Source organism: Idiotropiscis lumnitzeri, chromosome 1 (assembly GCF_059441095.1).
Source record: "Idiotropiscis lumnitzeri isolate Australia: NSW breed Sydney's pygmy pipehorse chromosome 1, RoL_Ilum_1.0, whole genome shotgun sequence".
In the NCBI taxonomy this organism is placed as follows: Eukaryota; Metazoa; Chordata; class Actinopteri; order Syngnathiformes; family Syngnathidae; genus Idiotropiscis; species Idiotropiscis lumnitzeri.
The window spans coordinates 31,876,108-31,898,403 of NC_142391.1; the positions used below are offsets into that span (position 1 = coordinate 31,876,108).

General features: G+C 40.2%; 1 protein-coding gene across 1 annotated transcript; it reads right to left on the reverse strand.

Moving 5' to 3' along the window:
* Window positions 1–701: 701 nt before the first annotated feature.
* On the reverse strand, window positions 702–22,296 carry rab3c (RAB3C, member RAS oncogene family). Its single transcript, XM_088295256.1, has 5 exons — window positions 22,125–22,296; window positions 20,097–20,321; window positions 9,946–10,064; window positions 6,679–6,803; window positions 702–5,034 (listed from the first exon to the last, which is right to left on the reverse strand). The coding sequence occupies exons 2-5, from the start codon at window positions 20,319–20,321 to the stop codon at window positions 4,844–4,846; spliced, it is 660 nt and encodes a 219-aa protein (XP_088151382.1). The 5' UTR covers window positions 22,125–22,296; the 3' UTR covers window positions 702–4,843.

Genomic DNA, 22,296 nt, shown 5'->3' on the forward strand with positions numbered 1-22,296 from the left:
TGTTTTAAATGACAAAGATGAAAATCTACCAATAACACATTTTTAAAACATCACGGATGAACAAATAAAATTACATTATCAAATAGGAAACATTTAACTTTTCACAAGAAAAGTGTACGTATATATTTTAAATAAATTATGCATCACATTTAAAATATGTAGACTCAAAATGGCAAAACAATGTATTCTGTATAAACTCTATAGTTTTATTTTTGTAAATAGATATTTTACAGGAAGTAAAATGTGTCTGCATGTAAGGAGTATTTAAGTCATTGACCTAGGCCAAAAGAAACCCTTTAAACTCCAGTCCTCGAGGCCCACTTCCCTGCATGTTTTAGATGTTTCCCTCCTCCAACACACTTGATTCAAATTATCAGACTCCCACAGAGCTTGATGATGAGCTGATTACAACCCTAACTACTACTTCTTTAAAGATCTTCTATTATCATAATCAACAAGAAAATACAAAAAATTGACTTTTAATGTCGTTGTAATTTAATTAACTTTGAAATCCAACACAGCATCAAATAATGATTCTTCTCACTGTAAAAAACAAACAAAAAAAAATGAAAACTAAAGGCACTGTACAGGAAGTGCCATGTTTAGGCTCATCACAAGATGGCGCTGGAGATTTTGCACTGATATTGGAAGCCGAGTCAAGTGTACGCCACACAGCAAATAAACACACAGGACCGCAGCAAAACATTGAATTATTTTTATTTCCTACGATCTCAAACACAACCTTCTCTCACATCCCGCCAGTTATGCAAGTCAAAATTGACATTTTCACTTGAGATCCACACAGGTAACGTCTTATTTCATGGCTATTTATGGCATCAAATGCTAACATCACCACGCACACACGCTCTGTCACACACTCACGCGCACAAAGTCGAGTTGATCACTTATAACAACAACACTACAGTTTGACACGACCAACATGTACCGGGACGCCATCTTTCGCTTTTTCTATCTTTTTTTTTTTCTTACAAAAAGGTTCACCCAAACGATATGGCACGCACACGCACACGTATGCACATACAGCAGTCATAGTGATGGAGAGACTATTTACAGGCTTTTAAAGTCATAAAATATTGCACTTATTGGCCCGTTTGCGCGTCACGGTGAGCGCCGCAAGCATGCTTTTTTTTATCGGTTAACGTAGCATTTTATATATATATATATATATATATATATATATATATATATATATATAATTTAGGCTGGGATATAAATCTACTTGCATCATGCATTTTCCTTCTATTTCATTGGCTATACACAACAAACAAAGCTAAAACGAGTGTTTTTTTTTCTTTTCTTTTCTTTTGGCACACATATTTCGTTGATTGCAAGTGTTCTAAGTTTTAACAGAACCAAAAAGGCCTTGAAATGGGGGGAAAAAAACAATTGGATACAGCTCACTCTTTCAGTTCCCTCGGCGCCCACTAGCGGAAGCGCTTGCTCTATTAGCATGCTGACTCCCAAAGGGAACTATGGCTGTCAAATTCCCCCACACCCACCCAATCCCCAATAAGTGTGTAGTACCCTTCCTCAGCTGGTTCACGGTTACATCTAAAAACTCGATGCACTTCTTGTCTTTTTAAGGTGAACATGTGATTGACTTTTTTTTCAGCGGCATGCTTAAAAGGGCCTTGATGGAGGACGGCACGTGGAGACAATAAAAAACGCAGATTGGGTTCAGGCCGTGGTGGATATTAAAAGGCCACTTTTTTAAAGTCTAAAAACTCCCAAAACGTTCATTCACAAACACACAGAAACTCATTGAGGAGCGCCCTATTTGGCAGCCTAACATTTAAAGGGGACATATGATGGAGAGTTCACGTTTTATTGACTTGTATCGGGGTCAATGGGGTATGTGCGCCCTCAGCAAGTGTGAAATTAAAAAAACAAGTATTGTGTGTGTGTGTGTGTGTGTGTCTGGGAGCCAATTGTTGGTATTTTTTTGTCTTATTGTGAAGCCGCAATTTGGCTAATTTACATAAATACCGCCCCCACACTGACTTTCTCCCCTCTCAATGGTCAGCGAGCCACCTTTTTTCAAGAGATTTTAAGAAAGTGTCATGTCAAAGCCAAAAGGTAACCAGACGCAAAGTTATTGACCACTATAGTGATTGAGAATGTTGAATTCAGCAGCTTGGTTGTGAAGTGTTGCCCCGTGTGTGAAAATGCAATTGAAGCAGAAAGGTTTTACGAAATAAGGTTAATTTAGCTAGTAGTGGCCTTTCATTTGCCAGATTTGTTGCTAGTGGCTAAATTGGAAACATTTCATCCTAGGTGTGCTCTCGCGCCATAACGCTCGTGATGGTAAAAACTGAACTTTGCATTTGCATGTGACAAACAGTGTAAGCACAGATTAGTGTTAGCCACCAGTATTAGTAGTGTTAGCTTCTGACCGGCACATACTCAACTCACTCAATGTTCACCTAAGTTGTCAATGTGTTGTGGGTGTCATGTCGTCAAACAACACTAATTGACTATGTTAAGTTTTGGCAGCTTGGTGATTAATTGCCGCAGCCACAAATTTAAATGCAATTAAATCTATATAGAAGCTTGCTTTATTGAAGGGGGTGGTGTTAAATTAGCTAGTGGTGACTTTGTACAAGCGCCATTCATTTGCAGTTGGACACAAGGGGTAAACGTTGACTTCTGTCTCCACATGTCTTTACCAAACTCCACAAAAAGTGGCTAGATTTGTGGCTAGGTTTTTTTGTTCACTATCCACCTTATTCCTTAGAGCTCTTTTATGTGCACAACTTCCGGTCAGAATTTTGCCACTTGTTACAGCGGGTTTCATTTCATTTTTTTTAGTCCCTTTTCTAAGTGAGCATAGGCCCTCATTTCATTGAAAAATGTCTTGCACGGCATGGGAACTTCTTGCGCTGTTGGCGGATGTACTAACAAGCAGAAGATGTTAAATCGTTGACTACAAGATTACTGTTTTGAACTGTCACCCGGGACGAGGGGGAGAGAATGTTGTGCTTAACGCTAATTTCCTGTGTCTTACCAGGGATGAAGATCAGAGAAAAAAAATAGTCTGAGAATCTTCAATTGAAAAGTGCACCACATCCGAGTAGATGTGCTCCTTTTCATTTAGTGGACGAAGAGGACGGCACCACGACATGCGAATTGAACTTTGTGCTAATGGGCTCGCATTGCGGTGAAGATTTGCCGGGCGCCACAAGAACATCAGGTATTGTTTTTATGTGTGTGGGAGACACCACACTTTAAGGATCGCCACAATATTTTGTATTTTATGGACAGTGAGCTTTTTCATCAGTAAGCTGTAGTGGGCGCCTATGGCGAGCAAGGAGTTATGCTCAGAAAATGCAAAATATTAGTTGTCTTATTCACGTGAATTTGGAAGATTGATCGCAGTTTTATGAAACTGAGCGATGTGAAACTTGTTTATATTATGCATCCCATTCATGAGGTTACCATGTTGTAGGAAGTGTTGGGCTCTTGAAATAAGACTGTGTTCAACCTCTTAACAAAACGCGATCAACTTTATCGCTGTGTAGGAACTGTTATGCCTCAGAGTTTTTGAGATTGCTCATTGCCTGACGTTGCAATTGACAGAGTTCGGAAAGTAGTTAAACATTTGACTATACTTTGTCGCTGGGCTCTTTTATGTCATCTTCCTTCCTCAAAATTAGCAGGAAGTGGGATTGAAATGTTTTCTCTTTTAGGTGCAACAACTGGCGTTCCCGCATTGTTAAAGTCTGTAACTGTCATAGAAAGTAGACTCACACAAACACTTTTCATGGAAACAAAACGGCAGCTTTTTGCAACTAACTCAGGCTCATGGCGCGTAAAAAATAAGGTGGGATAGTTGTTAGAAACGTCGATAATTTGGAACGGCTGTCTGCTCATCTCGTCATTTTCGTCAAAAGGCTCGAATTGAAGTATGTCATTGAGTACTTAGGATTTGCATGAGACAGACAGCATAAAACAGATTAGCATGAGCCGGACTGCTCGATTTGTCGACATGTGGAGTTGGAAGGAATTTGTGTTTGCCGGAGTGCTGCCTCCATGAGTGAAAATGTAATCGATTAATTTAAAAAAAAATTTTCAATAGCTAAAGTTGCTAAGCCGGGAACTTTGAGTAGTTGCTTGCTTCATTGCAACTTGGTTGTCAGGATAAAAAAAAAAAACTAAAAACATTCTGAATCAGAATTTGCATCAAATTTACCCAAAACTTTATGGGCGCCCACTTGATATTGTTAAATTAAGTAGTGGATAAAACCACAAAAGGTTGCTAGATTTGTTGCTTGTCACTTTTTTGAATAGTCCACAAATGGGTGGAAAAATCACTAGCTATAGCAAAAAAATGACAACACTGAGTTCACGGCATCTTGACACCTTAGTTCCGGCCCCCGGTCGTCATGTTTTGGAAAGCCATAGTCTGCTTTTGCATGAGACTGGACCGATTTTAACCAGAGTGGATGTTAAGTGTGCTGCATTTCTTTATCCTTTGGCGGAAGAACCTCAGAGATCCGTTTATTAAGACACGTGGAAATTGTTCAAGATTGTGAAAGCATTTGCATAATATGTCTCCTTTAAATAAAACTTACACAACATAATCACTAAGGTTTTAGGTTTAGTTTGGATGCTTTACAATGAAGTGGACTACAAACATGGAGGTTATAGACAGTGTCTCTAAGAGCACATTCTGTAACTTCGTATTTGCTTGCGTTAGAAGGTGACGAAGGTTAGGCGCTAGTACGACAGCATTTTAGTATTTCTACCACTAAAGGGTCCAGATGGCAAGGGGAAAGGGGAAAAGGGTTTGTGGGGGGGCAAAAACACAGTACAGTAAGTAGAACTAACAGTTGCAGCCGGGCTGCTGGAGGGGCGGAGCACTGTCTGTCAGTTTGGCGGTGGGCGCTCCCGCAGTAACAGCCGGGTCGCCGTCCAAGCTGTCGGACATCTTGTCACAAATCAGGTCGACGAGGCGCTCAAAGGTCTGCTTGACGTTGATGTTGTCCTTGGCGCTGGTCTCGAAGAACTCAAAGCCTTTGTCGAGTGTTTAATGAGAAAGTTGTGGTTTAGCAGTAACATTTTATTTTATATATGGTGTCACCAACAAATGCAGGTACTGCATTTTCCAGACTATAAGCCGCTCCTTTTTTCTAAATTTTGAACAGTGCGTCTAATACAAGGGTGCAGCTTTTCTGTGGATTTTTCTTTCACCAGTAGGGGAGCTCTATAGCTCAGAAAAAACGCTAAATAAATCTCAATTTTTTTTTTCTCTTGGATCTGTTCTGTTTCAATTGCCAAAGTTGTTGCAGTCTTAAAGGCACTGTTTTAAGAGTCTGTCTATGCACCTTTATGTGTATTCACAGTACAAAATCGTTATGTACATGCAGTAAACAACACATTTTTTTTCAAAATAGAAAACTGCGGCTTATAGCCTGGTGCAGCTTGTATATTATTTTTTTGTTTCTTTTCCCCAAAAAGAGTTGCTGCAGCTTATATACAGGTGCGCCTTATAGTCCGGGAAATATCGAAGATATAAACAGAACATTAACATTAGCATTTCCTAAAAAGACCCTTTCTACAATAATTGTCGTGACCAATAAATACAACACAACATATATTATAGTGACTATAATATACCCTTTTACTGATTTATCATAACATTAGTTTTCTGCATTAGAATTTTCTAATATACTTTTGAACTCTTAACATTTTGAATTAGCATTGTCAAACTCACACTGCCTGCCATACAATACTTATCCGCTGTCAGCAAAAAATATGGTAAGATTCAGTTGATGTAGTCTTCTGTGGTTTAATGTTGCATTATCATTTCCTTCCTCACACTTTATGACATAATTGCTGCTGTAAATAAGCTCGGATAGTCTCTACACTGCTTTAGTCTTTTCGAGTGATATTATCATTTACCGTTAGCATTTTCTAACACACAAACACAGTGCCGTAACCAGAATAATATAGACACACATAGTATGTTCCAACAGTTTCAGGCTATTACTGTTGCTGTACATTAGCATGTAGCATTAGCAGTTGTTGACATACTCACTACAAGATCTGCTGTTATAAATGAATGGAAATATAGTTTCTATCGTCTTCATACGTTTTAAGTCTTCTAATGTAAATTAAGCATTGACATTTCTTTTCACAGTTTCTGTGAAATCTACTGTAACCAACAAAATCAGATTGAGTTTCTGTAGTCTTTTAGAGATTTAGCATTACATTAGCATTCCCTTACATGCATACTTTCTGCAAGTAAAATAAGATATCGGCTGTAATCAATAAATACAAATAATATAGTCTTCATACTGTTCTGGAACTAGCATATCCTCTTCTTCACACTATGTGATACCTCCTGTAACTAATATAAAGATGACTTCAGTATATTCTGGTTACGTTTTAGTACTTTATCGTAAGATTAGCATTTAGCATTAGCATTACCTTTTATAGTCTTTCTCTGATATCGCACTGTTAATGTAGATATAAATTGTATATGGTCTTAAAACAGTTTTTGCTTTCCATTGGGATTTAGAGTTAGCATTTCCTGACACACATTTGCAGCAATATATGCGGTAAATACAGATAAATATAGCTGATATTATAGCTCCCTTCTAATTTGTAGTTTAGTTCAAGGTGCAACTTGTAAATAAGGTTTTTCCTCACACTTACCCAGCTGCTCTGCCAACAGCCTGCCGCTATCCACCGACACCACTCGTTCCTCTTCCATATCACACTTATTACCAGCTAGCACCACTTGCGCATTATCCCACGAATATGTTTTTATCTGGGTCGACCTGTGCACAAAAACACAAGAACATGCTTCAGTCAAACAAGTTGTTTTTGGGTCAACGGATCTTCTCGGCACGAACAGAGAGATGGGCGGGATGTAAAGTTGGTCCGCCATTTGGACAGGTCAAAGGTCGGGATTGCATCATTGTCAGATTGTTGTGTGAATCACTGCTGGTAGGGAAGGGAAAGTGGGTCAAGTACTGTTCTAGGCTGAATATGCGCACTCATTTGTTGGTTCATTTGAGATTGCAAACTTTGAGGCTAATATTCATCAAATTTTTTCCGTGCTGACATGCTAGAAGTTGAGAGGTCTCAGTTGAAGAAGGATGCTAGTCAAGTTACACACACAATAATAGGAGTGAATTTGAGCATTTCGCCTCCTATCCGATCAAAGTCAGCTGAGCATTGATTATCTGCACGATTATCCCATGGTGTAGTTTGTGGGGTTTTTTTCTTCACCTCCTGATTAACTCGCAAAATAGTTGGAGCAAACAATTGTAAATGTTAAACTGCTCATGTTTACAAAAGCCAATCCTTGATTGTGACGGGAAACCACACAATAGCCAATTAGGAAGCTTACTAAAGCTTTAGATGGTTGCCGTAAACAAAAGAAAAGGATCGACAGGTTGTGCAGTTTTGGTATCACGCATCTCCCATGAGATTCATCACAATCAAAATGATTGGAATAATTTGCAATTGCAATGGAGTTACTATATAAGCGATTGTCTTGATTGTCGGTCGTTTGGAGTACACCTCGCACCATAAGAGCAGTAAAGCACACGCTTGCTGATTTTTTTTTTTCTTTCTTTTTTTTTTTTTTTTTTTGCTTCACCTAATGTGGGGTCGCTCACATTTTATAAATTGGATACGATCGATATGTGTTAAATACAATATAGTCTGTGATGCTGGTTATGGTCACCAACATTAAAAGATGTTGTTTTTTGACAGTTACCTAACTGTCATGTTAAGGGACGTTAACCACTGTATAACAAAAGTCAAATAAAGCAAAATATTTCATTACTTATATTTCACGGTTACACTGACATGACTAACATTTTCTTTTTCGCTAAATTGCGGCACTTTCGGACGCTCGCCATCCGCTGTATTTGATGATTAAAAAGTCTTGCAGTCAAACAATGCGTCAGTGTGTGTGCAAAACGGTCCTTGTGACTCAGTGAGGCGCGTTGAGAGAAAGAGCTTAAGGAGCAAATATCTCCTGTGGTGCTGCAGCCCGACTAAAAAGTAGGCCAGCAAACACTGCGGCCTCTGAAAAACAGGAGAGCAAGAGAGCGAAAGAGGCAGCAAGACGTCCAGACATGCTGCGTGTGTTTACGTAGAGCTGTGTAAGATGTGACTCACTTAGATAGAAAAAGCATCTGGGTGTTTCAAATGGAGCGGCGGCACTAGAATAGGAATATGTGCATGTCACAGACAGGATATGTAGACGTCACAGAGTTTAATTCAGGAGCAGCTGAGGAAAGAACGGTTGCCATGGCGATGCCTTTTTTAGCTGTATGTCGCAGGGCGCAATGAAAGATGGGAGGAAGCGGAATGAAAGTGAGAGGCACAAAAAAGTCGATACAGGGTGTGGGCTGTATTCCTCTATGAAATGCAGGGTAACTGAAAACAGGGAATGTGAAACATAATCACAATAGAACGCAGGAGTTCAGTACTTTTTGAGTGTTTTGTGTTCACTTTTGGGCTCATGTTTGGTTGAAAGCAGTCTCTTTTGCATTTTTTCAGGACAGATGGAGAGAAGGAAAAAACATGAATTAGGAAAAACAAAATGGCTAATGATTGTGATGGGCCTTTGGCTTCGGATCCTTTTAAGTTTGTTTCAGTTTCTGTCAACATTTCTTCACGTGTTCAACTCGTCTAGATTGTGCGCTTCAAATGTACTGATGATTGCCGCAGCTGATTCTGCATGTTAAGTGTCACGTGCCGCCATTGAAGTGACGAGCAAGGCATCGACGTCGGCCACAATGGTGATTGCCAATCCAACAAAGTGCGTCAGCTCCGACTGACGTGATTCACCAACTTTGCTCATCCGCTTCCACTGACATTTGCTGCGTTTACAAGGACTGCAAAAACCTGAATATGCAGCTTAAATGAGATGCAGTATTTTGACACTAGCGTGTTTGCATGCAATGTTAATATAATTATTCATCTGCAATCATCTTCAACATATTGCAGAACATACAATCATACTGGGGGCGGCGGAACATCTAATGTTTAATACGCTATTTCAAATTTCACCTTCAGCTTCAGCCTACTCCAATGTGAGCAAAAAAAATAAAAAAATCAAATTGTACTGCACTCAACTTTTCAGGTTCCTCTATGCTGATGAGTCAGAGATGAACCAGTGTTTCTGTATCAGTGTCAAAGCCTTGTTTGTTTGTTTGTTTGACATGCACGGTGACCTAGTAGTTGGCACAAAACTATTACAGTTCTGAGGTCCTGGTTTCAAATCCCGACTCCAGCCTTCCTGTATGGCATGTGCATGTTATCCCGGTGCTTGCTTACACCAGTCTTCTCCAGGGACTCCGTCTTCATGCATGTGAGATTCATTGAAGACTCTGAATTGCCAATAGCTGTGAATGTCAGTATGAGTAGTTTGTTGGCAATGACTGGCAGCCAATCCAGAGTGTATACACATCCAAGTCGTGGGATGTTTCTCAATATGAATAACTTAGAGTACAGTCTCTGAACTCACCAAGTATGTTTTTCCCAAGAACTTATGCAAGAACATTCTTCCTAGAAACACGAGTCTCTTTGTAAATTGGATCTGCTGTGTACTTGTTAACTTCTCGCCCGACTCTGACATTTCCGTGATAGCAGCACAGAATCAAGCCTGCGATCCTAGTCTAGCCTTCACCAGAATCCAACCGAGGGCTCCTTGGTTTAAGATCTCTGACAAGAACTACATCCAGGTATTCCATGTGTTTTTTTTGTTAAGTCATACTTTCATTTGGAGCAGGACGTGGGCCGTGACTGATGTTTCACAAGATCATGCAAAAACGGACAAGAATGCAAATTGAGAAATAGCACCAGTCTGAGGCTAGGTCTTTAAGTAGCTGTTACTTTTTGAAACAGATTTGCCTACAAGATGATGGCTAAAAAATAAAAGACTAGATAACAGTGACTTACCAATCCTGCACGGCGCCAAAGGATTCCTCGTTGGTGATGTCATACATGAGGATGAAGCCCATGGCGCCGCGGTAGTAGGCCGTGGTGATGGTCCTGTAACGCTCCTGGCCTGCTGTGTCCTACAAACACCCACACAGATGCACACACACACACACACACACACCCCCACACACACACACACAAATACGCACACACGTGCACTGTTCACTGTCATGTGCATATATAACTGTCCATGACAATTTGATTACAAGAGACTCTAAACCATACAGGATGCAATGCACGCATTTAATCATATCCTCTGTATTGTGTTCACAATGCAGACATCATTCTGCTGAGTGCCTCACAATAAATTTGCACTGACACAGAACAGTGACTCAATTTCTGCATCTCCTTGAAAAGCTAAGCCACGTGAGCAGTGCAAACAGAACTTTGAGTTGGGTTGAATGGTGATGGTTCTGATACACAGTACATTCAGCAGTCATTACATTAAGTATACTTGTGCCATCTGAGATCTAAAGTGCGTAACACACAGAACAAAAATTGGGCCGAATTTAAGCATTTCAAAATCAGCCTGATTATCGTGTGTCTTTGATGTGGGGTGTGTTTAGATGGATTATTTTTTTCCCCTCCCCAGACTGATCAGAAAAACATAATGGCCGGCAAATCTAACGGCCCTGTTTTGGTAGGCAGTAACCCGTGTGATTGGCGCGATAACGGACGAATCTTCATTTTGGAACTGGGACAAGTCTAGTCTACCGTGTTTTACAGCGAAACTCTTCACAGGGTGTTCTGGCACACGGAGCTACCGCTCCCCCCGGCACACCTGATAATTTGATAACAGAAAAAAGATAGGGCTTGGCGTGAAAAAATGTCAATTTTCACCCTGGGGCAAGTCTAGTTTTGCGTGTCTGTGTATTCGGTACACACGCTATGCTTTGCCGGGCGTTCCGGGTGATGCGGCTGCTACGCCTCCCGCCGCATCTCGCAATTCGGTGACAAAAAGAAGCCTACATTTTTGACTGGCTAAAAGCAGGTCTAAATGGTAGCACAGGTGGTGTAACGTGATTTTGGTGTATTTAATCAAAGCAGAGGCAGAAAGATTTGACGCTCCACGAGTCCACGGACATGTATGGCATGTGGTACAATGAATCAATGTAGAGATGATTGAACAAATTCTATTCATTATTATCTCAATCCCAGCCAACATGTCCAACTGGGCCCCAAATGGGGCAAATGCGGGATTCCTGGGTACCAAGTGGGAATGGTATAGGGTTCCATGTGGGCGCCATCTGGGATTTGTGGGCATGGGCTTAAACTGGGCAAATGTTGTGGGTGCAATACGGGTTGTGTATGGGCTAAGTGGGCATGGGTTAGAAGTGGTCAACCATGTCTGGGTCCTGTATGGGTTATAGATGGGCTAAGCGGGCATGGGTTTGAAAATTTGTTCTGGAGCCTTTTTCATATTTAATGCATGCTAGGCTAATAGTAACCACCCGAAGACTATTCTCAGTAGAACTATTCAATGGATGCCAGAACGATATAGACATGGCCATGGAGCCTATCCTGCGAGATTGTGAAAGGACTAAAATAAGTGTAGGATTTTTGAGGACCAGAAGTCAGCTTTTATTAGGTTTGACATTGATTTAACTTATGGAACAATGCAAATTATGGTCGGGTTGTTGTTGGACTTTTCAAACTGAATTTTTCAGCTTTTGACTAAGGGACGGTGTTTTTATTTTCTGGGACTCTTTAGAACAAGCGGCCCGGTGGCGGACTGGTTAGCACGTCCGCATCACAGTACAGAAGTGCAAGGTTCTCCCTGTGCCTGCTAGGGTTTTCGCCGGTTTCCTCCCACTTTCCAAAAACATCCATGATAGGTTGATTGGACACTGGTCCAAGGTCTGAGTGTGAGAGCGGATGGTTGTTTGTCTCTGTGTGCCCTGCGATTGGCTGGCAACCAGTTCAGGGTGCACCCTGTCTGCTGCCCGAAGATAGCTGGGATAGGCTCCAGCACGCCCGGGGACCCTTGTGAGGACAAGAAGCAGTACAGAGGATTGATTGATTTATTAACAGATGAAATAAATATTCATGTATTTATCTATGCTAAATGTAACAAGGCTGGACGTTATATTTTGTGAATTTACATGTACCCCCAACTGTGACTTAATAACCCTTAAAGGACAAGATAACATTTTATAATATACCAGACAGCTAAGATTGTCATCTATGAACTATTTGACAAGGCAGCTCCAGCATTGTCAGCCACATCCAACAGGAAAGCACACAGCGACACATCACCTATCTAATTAAGAAGCCGAAACTAAATGATACGGGTGTGAGCGTAAAGTGGCCAACTCATACTACACATGGCCCGACTTTGCTAAACATATTTGGGGCAGTTTTGTCTTAAAATATGGCCAAGCTAACGGGTGATGCGGATATGAGCCAGAAGTGGCCGAAGTAGTTCAAGAAACTAAAGCACCCTAATTTACCGTTTTTCCTCGAATATAAAACCCAATTTTGTGAGCCAATAATGCAGTCAACATTTTAAGATGAATACTATAAATGGCTTTATGCTTTTTCTCTACCTAAACTCATTACATTTCAGACATTTTAAATGGCTTATAGGTTTGTGAAACATTTTCTTTACTTTCAGAGTGGTATTTGATGTCAAATTTACATATTTATGTATAATAACATAATTTATGGTATTAGTAATTTATCCCAATAACAAGAGCACCATAATCTTCAAATTTAGTATTACATTTGAAAAATTAACTAAGTACTTTAAAAGTATATCATTAGTTAGTTATTCATGTCAAAGTCATAGAGAGCGACAACAGATGAATGAGAGTCGTTGGTTCCACAAACAACACAGTCCCGTTACCTACATGCAAAAATCAAAACGAGAATAACGTGTGTGTAAAGGAAGTCTCATGAGTAAAATGCATGCTCCCACTTATGTATGGGAAAATGATTTGGATTAAACACAGCCTTTTTCACACAATTGTTAGAACGCTTGAACATAGAGTGTAATGTTCACTTCAATATATCTGTCTCAAGTCAACACAGTTACTTTTTTTAATAAACAAAGTCAACATTATTAATTAATGTTATTTTATTAATTCTGTATGTTGTGAAAGATCTTTATTCAAAGTATATTTGAAGTTATTTCTACCCTATTGCTTGATTTTTGTCAATTCAAGTTGGAGTTGAAGGCACCATAACCAAACTGTGAGAAAAGGATCGAACGCAAGCTACGCGGTTTTTGAAGTGCGGCAGAAGAGCTGAAAACACGGTGAGTCCCGAACGATAATTGAATTAATTAATTAATTAATCTCGGGTAAATGTCTGGCTCTCATTTTTGAGACTTACTTTACAGTGTGTTTTGTAATTTTTCAAGGTTGCCTGTGTTGGAAAACTGCTTGGTGCGTTAGCTAAAACATAGCATGCTAAAATGATAAGTGACGAAAAACACAGAGGGTATATTAATAACGTACGTACTCGAATTTTTGGGGTGAAAACTTAAGTACATTATAATCACCGTTTTAATAATACTGATAAGCGTTGTGTGTTTTATTTATTTTTATGAGGACCTTTACAACGAGCTACATATTGTTAGCATTGGGCCTACTACGCTAAACACAGTCCCTCGATCTCCCTCCAAAATTCTCCAAGACTTCAGCTTTCACTCAAATTAATACAATCTACTCCACTAGCTCATTTAAGGCTTTTTTGTCATGTGTTTGATTTGGGTAAGTAAAGCAAAACACATTAAATGTTGAATGTTGCCTGTTATTTAAATAATAGAATTTCGAGATGAAAGTTGAACAGATGTTGAAATGCTAGATTGGCTCATTCAGAATCATGCCACAATGTGCTTTGTATGTTTTGTGTGTAGGTTTATCAAGCTCTAATTCAATGCAGTGTTGAGCTGCATTTGAGAGGAACTACGTAAGTAACTAATGTGGAAAAAATGTGACTTCTTTGTGTACTTTAATTTTGAATATTCAAATTTTGTGGGTAAAGGTTAGAGAAAATAAGTTAAAAATGAAGAGCTGTACAGGTATTTAAGTTTTTGGTTCGTAAAATACCCGAATGTGGGTTTCAGCAGGTGAGGCAATGATTGGACAGAGCAAAAGCTATGCTCTAAAATAGAAGTGATTACACCTTCACTAGACTAACCTGCAGCTAATTACATAATTATAAAATTAACACTTATAACCTGGCTTCCCCATCACATATGTATTTTTTTAAATGCAAAGCTTTTTGTTCTGGCTTTTGTTGTTAAATGACATTCATGCCCTATACATCCATTGCAGGGATGTTTTCTCAAGTGACGAGTCTGAAGCCTGTGATGACGAAGTACCATCTACACCTCCCCAGGGACTGTCCCAGAGAAAAAGCTTCCTAACCAAGAGACAGAGGAGCTGCAGAAGGTCCTTGAGTACGTCCAACGTGTTGAGTCTGTGAGTCTACTGCAGGATCTAATGCAGGTATGAAAATGATGGAATTTTAATGTATTATCTTCAAAATTATAAATAATTATTTAATTTCTTGAAATATAAAATTAGGTACCCTAAATCCAAGTAGGAACCTCAGTCCCAGTGCATTCCTGATTCTGGAGCGACAGAGATCAAACCATCCTACTGTATCCCTAAATAGCCCCACCTCTAAAACCCTGATTCGGAAGGCCGAGTTGAAAGACTTCAGAGTTCAAGATGGCCAACTGCAACTATGATAAGCCGAATGTGTTCACCCCAAGTCGGAAACTGAGAAAAAGACTCAATTTTCATATGATTTCAGTCCCTTCTATGTTTAAAAAAATGTATTGGGGCTCTAGAAATGTGAAATATTTTTACAATTATTTCTTTTACTACTCATAGGCAGTTTCATAATAATAGTACAATTTGGCATTGTGTATTGTTTTTTGGTTCAATTCAAAATGCACAAAACATATAGACATATTTTGTTTGTGGATCGCTGTAGCATCACACGAGCGCACAGAGACAAACTTAAAAAAATTAAAATAAAATCGGGAACTGAAAATCAAAAATCGAATCGGGGCTTGAGTGAATCGTTACCTCCCTAATCATAATCATTTTGGTAGAATGTTGGGCTCTTGCCCTTTGAGTGTATGTGGCGTTACCGAAGCTGTTCACTTAATGGACAATTTCTTTCCTGTGACGTTTATCATACCCAGTTTAACTGCCAAAATATTTTGAAGTGTGTGATGATTATCGGGATCGAGTGACACCCATGTTATAATGGTTGCAGGTATTGGTGGAACGTCATTGGACGATAGTGTCAGAACAATGATGGCGTTCATCATGACAAATCCTCAGTCTCCGAAGTACAATCTCTTTAGACATCGTAGCAAGAACAAGCGCCGAGACCTGCCTTTTTCTGATGTTCTATACGGTAAGATATTTATTTTTTTGAAGGGAGTGTGGTGAAGACATTTCAGCATGTCCCATAAGGTTTCACAATCATAAAATACTTTACTAAGTTGGCTTCTTGTCTTTTTTGTTTTAGGAGCACTGAAAAGGAATGGAGCCACAAAGGACATCAACGAGAAGGACACAGGCGACCCTGTCCAAGTGGTTCACGGGAGCTCGTGATCGAGGTGGGAATAGGGCAGTTACAGCTCGGAGATCTCAAGGCAACACACAGGACAATGAGGCACAGTAGGCAGAGTGTCATTTACCTCTGCCTTGGTATATTACAGACACATACTTTTCAATTATGCGTGATGACGACGCTTTGTTTTAGGGGTGGGCTGTGGTGGTGATGGTTGTGGTGGGGGGTTATGGGATTTTCACAGATGTTGCAGCTCGTGCCACTTTATGCGCCCTCTGTCAAGGGACAATATTTTTTTTGTTGTTCATGTTACACTTAGATTCATTTTTATTCTTCATACACCGATAGTGACAGCATAAAATACACAAAGTGTGAACAAATTATTTTACAGTTTGAATCTCAAAGCCACTCGAGTTTATGTGTAATAAACTTTGTCAATAGATAAACCATGTGATATTGTTTTTTTTTATTTACCCTGGTTAAATTAAGATTTGTAAAAGTGTGTGACCCTTTAACTTCTTGAAATTATATTAAACTTTACGTTGAGATCTTGACTATTACACAATCTTTGGCAAAAACAATAAATAAAAAAAAAGGGTAAAATATTTGGATGTGTGGACAATGCATAAATATGTTTTACCAAAAAATGTTTCACATCATGTAGACATTTTATAGTTAGTAGTTTGTAAAATAGGTGTACTTTTAGTTTCTACTTGTGATACCTGTGACCCACCAAAATCACTTGCCCGAAATGGGCAAACACAACTTTGGCCTACATGGGTTGCATATAATTTGCCCTGCTAGAACCCACATAGCGACGATTCAAATCCCCAGTTCTTGCCCATATCGGCAAATACACATGGGGCACAGATGGTTCAGACATAAAATTGCCCATTTGGAACCCACCTAAGGCCCAGTCAAAAAACCCATGTAAGCTCATGTGGGCTAACACGAATGTGCCCATGGTGGAACCCAGGAGCAAAACCGGATGGAACCCATGCCCATACGCTCATGTTAAAACCCACATGGGGCCCAGATGGAAATGTTGGCTGGGAATAGCACGCCCTGACATACTGTAAAATTGTGGTTGATGATTATACAGCTAGTTGTATTAGAATTTATTAATTGAAATTATTTTAATTGGTTAAATTATTTTAGTAGTTGAATTTTAAAAAAATCGATGATGATTGAGATACATGTGCATAAACTAAAAATCTGCTTGTACCTGATGGAAATCCTGCTCAGTGGAAAATCACAACCCTTGAGCAAAATCACTGTGGAAACGAATGCCCACCACTCCACCGTTTGCTTTGAAATCTCAATGAAAATGCTAATGCTGACGCTTTGATGTGCTTGATTGTATTAGAGGACGTGTGGGCTAGTGCTATTTGTTTACTCCTCATCCTGTTTGCCACGAGTTACATAACGACAACCCGAGGCCTGCCGTTTGTGCTGGACAGTTTGTTCCGCCCACAGCAAAGTGTATTTTGCGGGAAGCGTCTGTCTGTGAATCATAATGGAGGACTTTTTTTGGCTGCTCCACTTGGCGCCACTTTACCACACTTTGCTATCCGTCTGGGTGCGCATGGTTATGGCCAAAGAATGCTCGCTGTAGCTGGAGGCCCACGCTGACCTTCACTCTGTTGATAGTGAGCTTGCTACATACACGCAGACTCACACAGCGGCGACCTTTTAACCGCTTGCAATGTCAAAAAATAAATAAAAATGCTCTAGGGACGTTTAAAAAGTGCCAAGGACAATTGTGCTTCTGTGGCTAGATTATAGTATCGAAGATGGTACTACTACTTTTTCTGCGATTCATTAGCGAAAAGCTGAGCGCAGCGCTGATTTGTTCTCCTTTAAAAGGCAAGAGAATGACAGGAATTAAAAGAAATAAATCAACTACTGAGTCATGTAAATTAAAAGCTGGGCTTGATGCTCACAGGAAATCAATGCAAACATCGAACACAATCAAGTGGGGAACGGGTGGGCGGGGCATTTATTTGATAGATAATTGATATTAAATCTTATGGTTAGATAGTTCGAATACAGTATGCTTACAGTTTAAAGTATGACTATATTGTTCAGGAGTACGCCAACTTTCATGAGTGAACAATCATCCTTCTCGCATTCACTCGCTCCTCTTCATTGTGGCAAAAGAAGTTTGACTCATGAAGTGGCAACGTGCAATGTTAAACAGATTTACTTTACTTAAATTTGCGGGCTGCTGTGTTTTCTTTTTTTGCCATGGCCAGAAGGCAGCATCAATCTCATCTGCTATCTGTGTGATTGATCGTCCATGTGGCAACTTGTCATGATCACGCTCAAGGGCAGTTTGTAAGAATGGGTTACAACATGTTAAAAAGGAATTGAGGTGTTCTAATGCCTTTAAAAGTGGAGAGGGGACAACGGGGTCAGATTCAGAATGTTAAGTGGCTGTTCCCGCCTGGTCCCCTTCAACCACATCCCTGGGCATTTCTAAATATTTGTAGGAGGGTACTGAGAGAAATCAATTACCGTACCTGTAGCTTTTACGTAATTGCAATCGGACTTGGTCCCTATTACTGTATATTTTTAAAATACCGATAAGATGCAATGAGTCGCTGTTCATCCGGCAGCCATTACTTTAACAAGAGACTTTCTGTGACTCAGTCCAATTAAAATACGACCAGGCAGTAACTTGAAAGCAATAAGGACACTTAATTTAGCAATGAGAAAGCACACATCCGACTAGACGGTCACGGCGCTGTTGAAAGCCACATTGGAGAGTGGAAATTTTTTGGGAATGTCAGGGGCTGGCTAATTGCTGAAAAATAGTTTATGCGACAGGAGATCACATTCTCGACAGGAATGTTAACCTTTGGTCTGAAATTGAAAAGAGCGAATAGAAAATAGGTGCTTCTGCAACTCCTAATTGAAAAAGCTGCAGATCAGCTTTACTTCCACACACACACACTTACACAGGAAGGTGTCAGTGTGTGTTCTTCCCCTCCCACTGGGTGCCAAGCTAACACTTACTGGTCTCCTCTCAGAAATGTTCAGACTCCCATCTGCCTCCCCACTTCAAATGAATGTCAAAGCACAGAGAAAACGCATAATCCCAGCAGGTTACTTTTTTTTTTTTTTTTTAAATCAACAACAGAGCGGATGTGTCACACCCAACAAAAAGTTTTACAAGATTTTCATCCCATTTTATCATGTTTAGAGTCATAGGCAAAATAGCCTATCGCAACTGACGTTCTAAAAATGAGGAAGGCTGTCCATGCCTATGCAAGCCTGATACACGACATCATCGCATGACCCGAAAGTTGGGTGCAGACCTTAAGATCATGTGTGTTCATCACACCGATTATTAAGAATTTGATCCGTCAAATCTAAAGTATTGTCAGATCAAACCTTACATAGTACTTACACCGACCTGTGAGACGCAGCAAAGCGCACCCAGACTAGCAGGAAATAAAAGAAGAAAAAGAGGGGTATAAAAACATCAATTTGCCACATTGTGCGTCAAACCAAATTTCTATTTTAGTACACTGACCTGTGAGAGGCAGAACAGTGCCACAGGGCTGGCAGATTGACAGAAAATTCATAGAAGAAAAGTAGCAGTAGTAGTATTCGTAGCACTGTGCAAATAGAAGAAGCCAACTAACTCTTAGCTCATCTTTTAAGAAGCAGTTGCACAACATTAACAATATTAAATATATGTTAATATGTATGAATGTTGACCGTCACCATTTTCTTAGGCCAGAAAAAAAATCACTCATAACACACTTAGAGACATCTAATAATCGAGCCTTCACTGACTTTGAACAGGTGAGGGCGAGTGGGTATATGATCAAGATCTACTTAGCCCCAATTATTTGTGGCTTCTACCTGCTTACGCTTCCATCTTCTTCAACGAGTTCTTGATTGGATAGCCTTGAAACATTACAAATAACCCAACAATGTGTTTCTCTTAGAGATCTGAAAATCATCCCTTGTTCACAACTGATTCAAAGCAGTCCTGAACTTTCAAAGAAGACACAAGATAAGTTGAGATATCAGATACAGACGGCACGGTGGCCGACTGGTTAGCACCATGGCCTCACAGTGCAGAGGTCATAATTCGATTTCGGCCTTCCTGTGTGGAGTTTGCATGTTCTCCCCGTGCCTGCGTGGGTTTCCTCCGGGTACTCCGGTTTCCTCCCACATTCAAAAAAAAACATGCATGGCAGGTTGATTGGACACTCTAAATTGCCCCTCGACATGAGTGTGAGCACGAACGGTTGTTCGTCTCTGTGTGCCCTGCGATTGGCTGGCAACCAGTTCAGGGTGTCCCCCGCCTAATGCCCAAAGACGACTGGGATAGGCTCCAGCGCCCCCACGACCCTAGTGAGGAGAAGCGGCTTCGAAAATAGATGGATGGATAATATCAGATTCAAGGGGTATGTGAGGTGTAATCTTTCTTTTAAAACTAATAAGACTTTTGAAAAGTCTCCTTTTTTGGGTTGATTGCAATTGCAATTGTGTTGAATGCCGGGCATTAGACGACACGACAAGGAGGAGCCAGTCAAAGCCGGAGCATTTCGTACCCATATTTGCAGCTTGATCCTCTTGTCGTTTTTGTACACCGTCTTCACTTTGAAGTCAATGCCGACGGTGCTGACGAAGGCCGAGGTGAAGGCGTCATCGGCATAGCGGAACAGAAAGGACGTCTTGCCCACGCTGCTGTTGCCGATGATGAGCAGCTTGAACATGTAGTCAAAGTTTTGGTCACCGCCCTCCCCCTTGCCTTTTGCATCCTGAGTGGCAGCCATCTGCAAGCACAATGAAAAGAGGATGAGAAGGTACGTTGCTATTTAAGGAGATGCTCAGCAACATCATAAAACGGATAGCAATTAAGGGACTACATTTTAAAGTTTTAATCTTTTAGTCGTACGTCATTGACCAAGGAGTGGTCGGCTGGCTAGCATACAGACGGACAAACAAACACAAATCATTTTTGTTAGCAGTTCAACCTTGGCGGATGTCTGGGTGTCATTTGAGTTTAATAGAATCATTTTTCATTGTGGAGTTTGTTGTCCTTCTTCTGATTGATTTCACTAAACAAGACTTTTTTCTTTTTTGTCTAATATTCAGACTTTTTTCTCGTGACACTACCATTAATTTTTTGTAATATTGTGTTTTATCTTATGACATTTCTTTTTTTCTCCAAATATTACAGATCTTTTATCAACTGTATGTAGATATGTTCTTGGAACATTATGACTTTTTCGCCGAACATTACATTATTCTCTAGAGGTGGGAGTAATTCCGATAAGTGCAGGTCTAAGTTTACTGTAAAAAAAAAATATATAAAAATAAAATGAAATTCAAGCAAGTCAAGTCGAGTCACCTGCACCAAATTCCAAGCAAGTCGAGTGAAGTCATTCCAGAATTTAAGCAAGCCGTAAGTCAAGTAATACAATTTTGCACAGTCACAGTATTTGTATATTGTTTAAAAATATTTTTTCACTGATAATAATAATATTGCCTTTATTAGTCCCACAATGGGGAAATTCAAGATTCGAACCCAGGCCTCCTGGGGAGACTGGGTCCTGAACGCGGCGCCTTAGACCACTCGGCCATCATGACACAAATAGCTCTAAAATTTAATTGAAGACACAAAAAGTACATTAACATCTTTAAAAAAATTAAACAACTTGAGAGAGTATGAAAAAAAATGAATGCATGCAAGACTCCTTTCGAAAAATATTTTTTTAACAAAAATTTGCGTGATTGTTTCCAGCTATAAATGCATCTAGCATTGTTACTGTGCTGACAGATATTGACATGTTTATTCTGTACATGGGAGTAACCATGTATTGTAATCATCAGAATTATAAACTACAAAATGCTGTTTTGGGGGCTAATCTGTTTCTCATTTGTGTGTGTGTGTGTGTGTGTGCATGTAGGTTGTCCCTTTTATGAAGTTCAGTGAAATAACATGAATTTGTTCACAATTTTACATGTGGCTCTGGGTTCTTGCTTGGCAGAATTTTGTCAGGCACAATGATCCAAAACCCCTGATAGAGTATCATCTGTCGTATCAGGTGGGGCACTGCATTCCCTGCCCCTAAGGCAGATGCACTAACTAAATGTCTGATGTAAACACAATAACCTTTTGTCGCTACGTTTAAGCTGCTCGTTTCTATGTCAGCATACCAGCCCAGCCACCTGAGATGACACACACACACACACACACACCCACACACACACATACAGTCATCTCTGCTCCAAGGTGAACCGTGCAAGCAAAAGAACCGCATTCACTGGTGCCAAACATGTGCAGCCTCGCAATAATTTTCAAGATAGAGTAATATAGCATCCATGTAGTATCTTTGCGTATTCTGTGAAAAGCAAATACTTTGAAAGGGAGCTGTCTTTTACAGACGCCTATTGTGTAATAATGTACGAATGTCAAAAATGACACGATGTGTTAGGAATGGGGGAGGAGGCGGATCGAGAATGGTGGTGGGATGGGGCAGCGGGGGGTGTATCGGCTAACGCTAGCGAGGTCATTTTATGACGAATTATGAGCCATTCCCAGATGAAGCCAGTAGACATGCAGATAAACAAACCTGTCTCCAAGGCCCTTGGCTCGAGTTCAGTCGGTATCAAAATTATCTTCCTTTGTTTTATGAAATGTTTGTTTTTCGTCTTCTCCTTGCCCCCCTGCGCGTCGCTCGTTGGCTGTGCTGAAGCAATTTCAGCACCAGGGAGCTGTTCCCACTTCCCACCACCTCCCCTTCC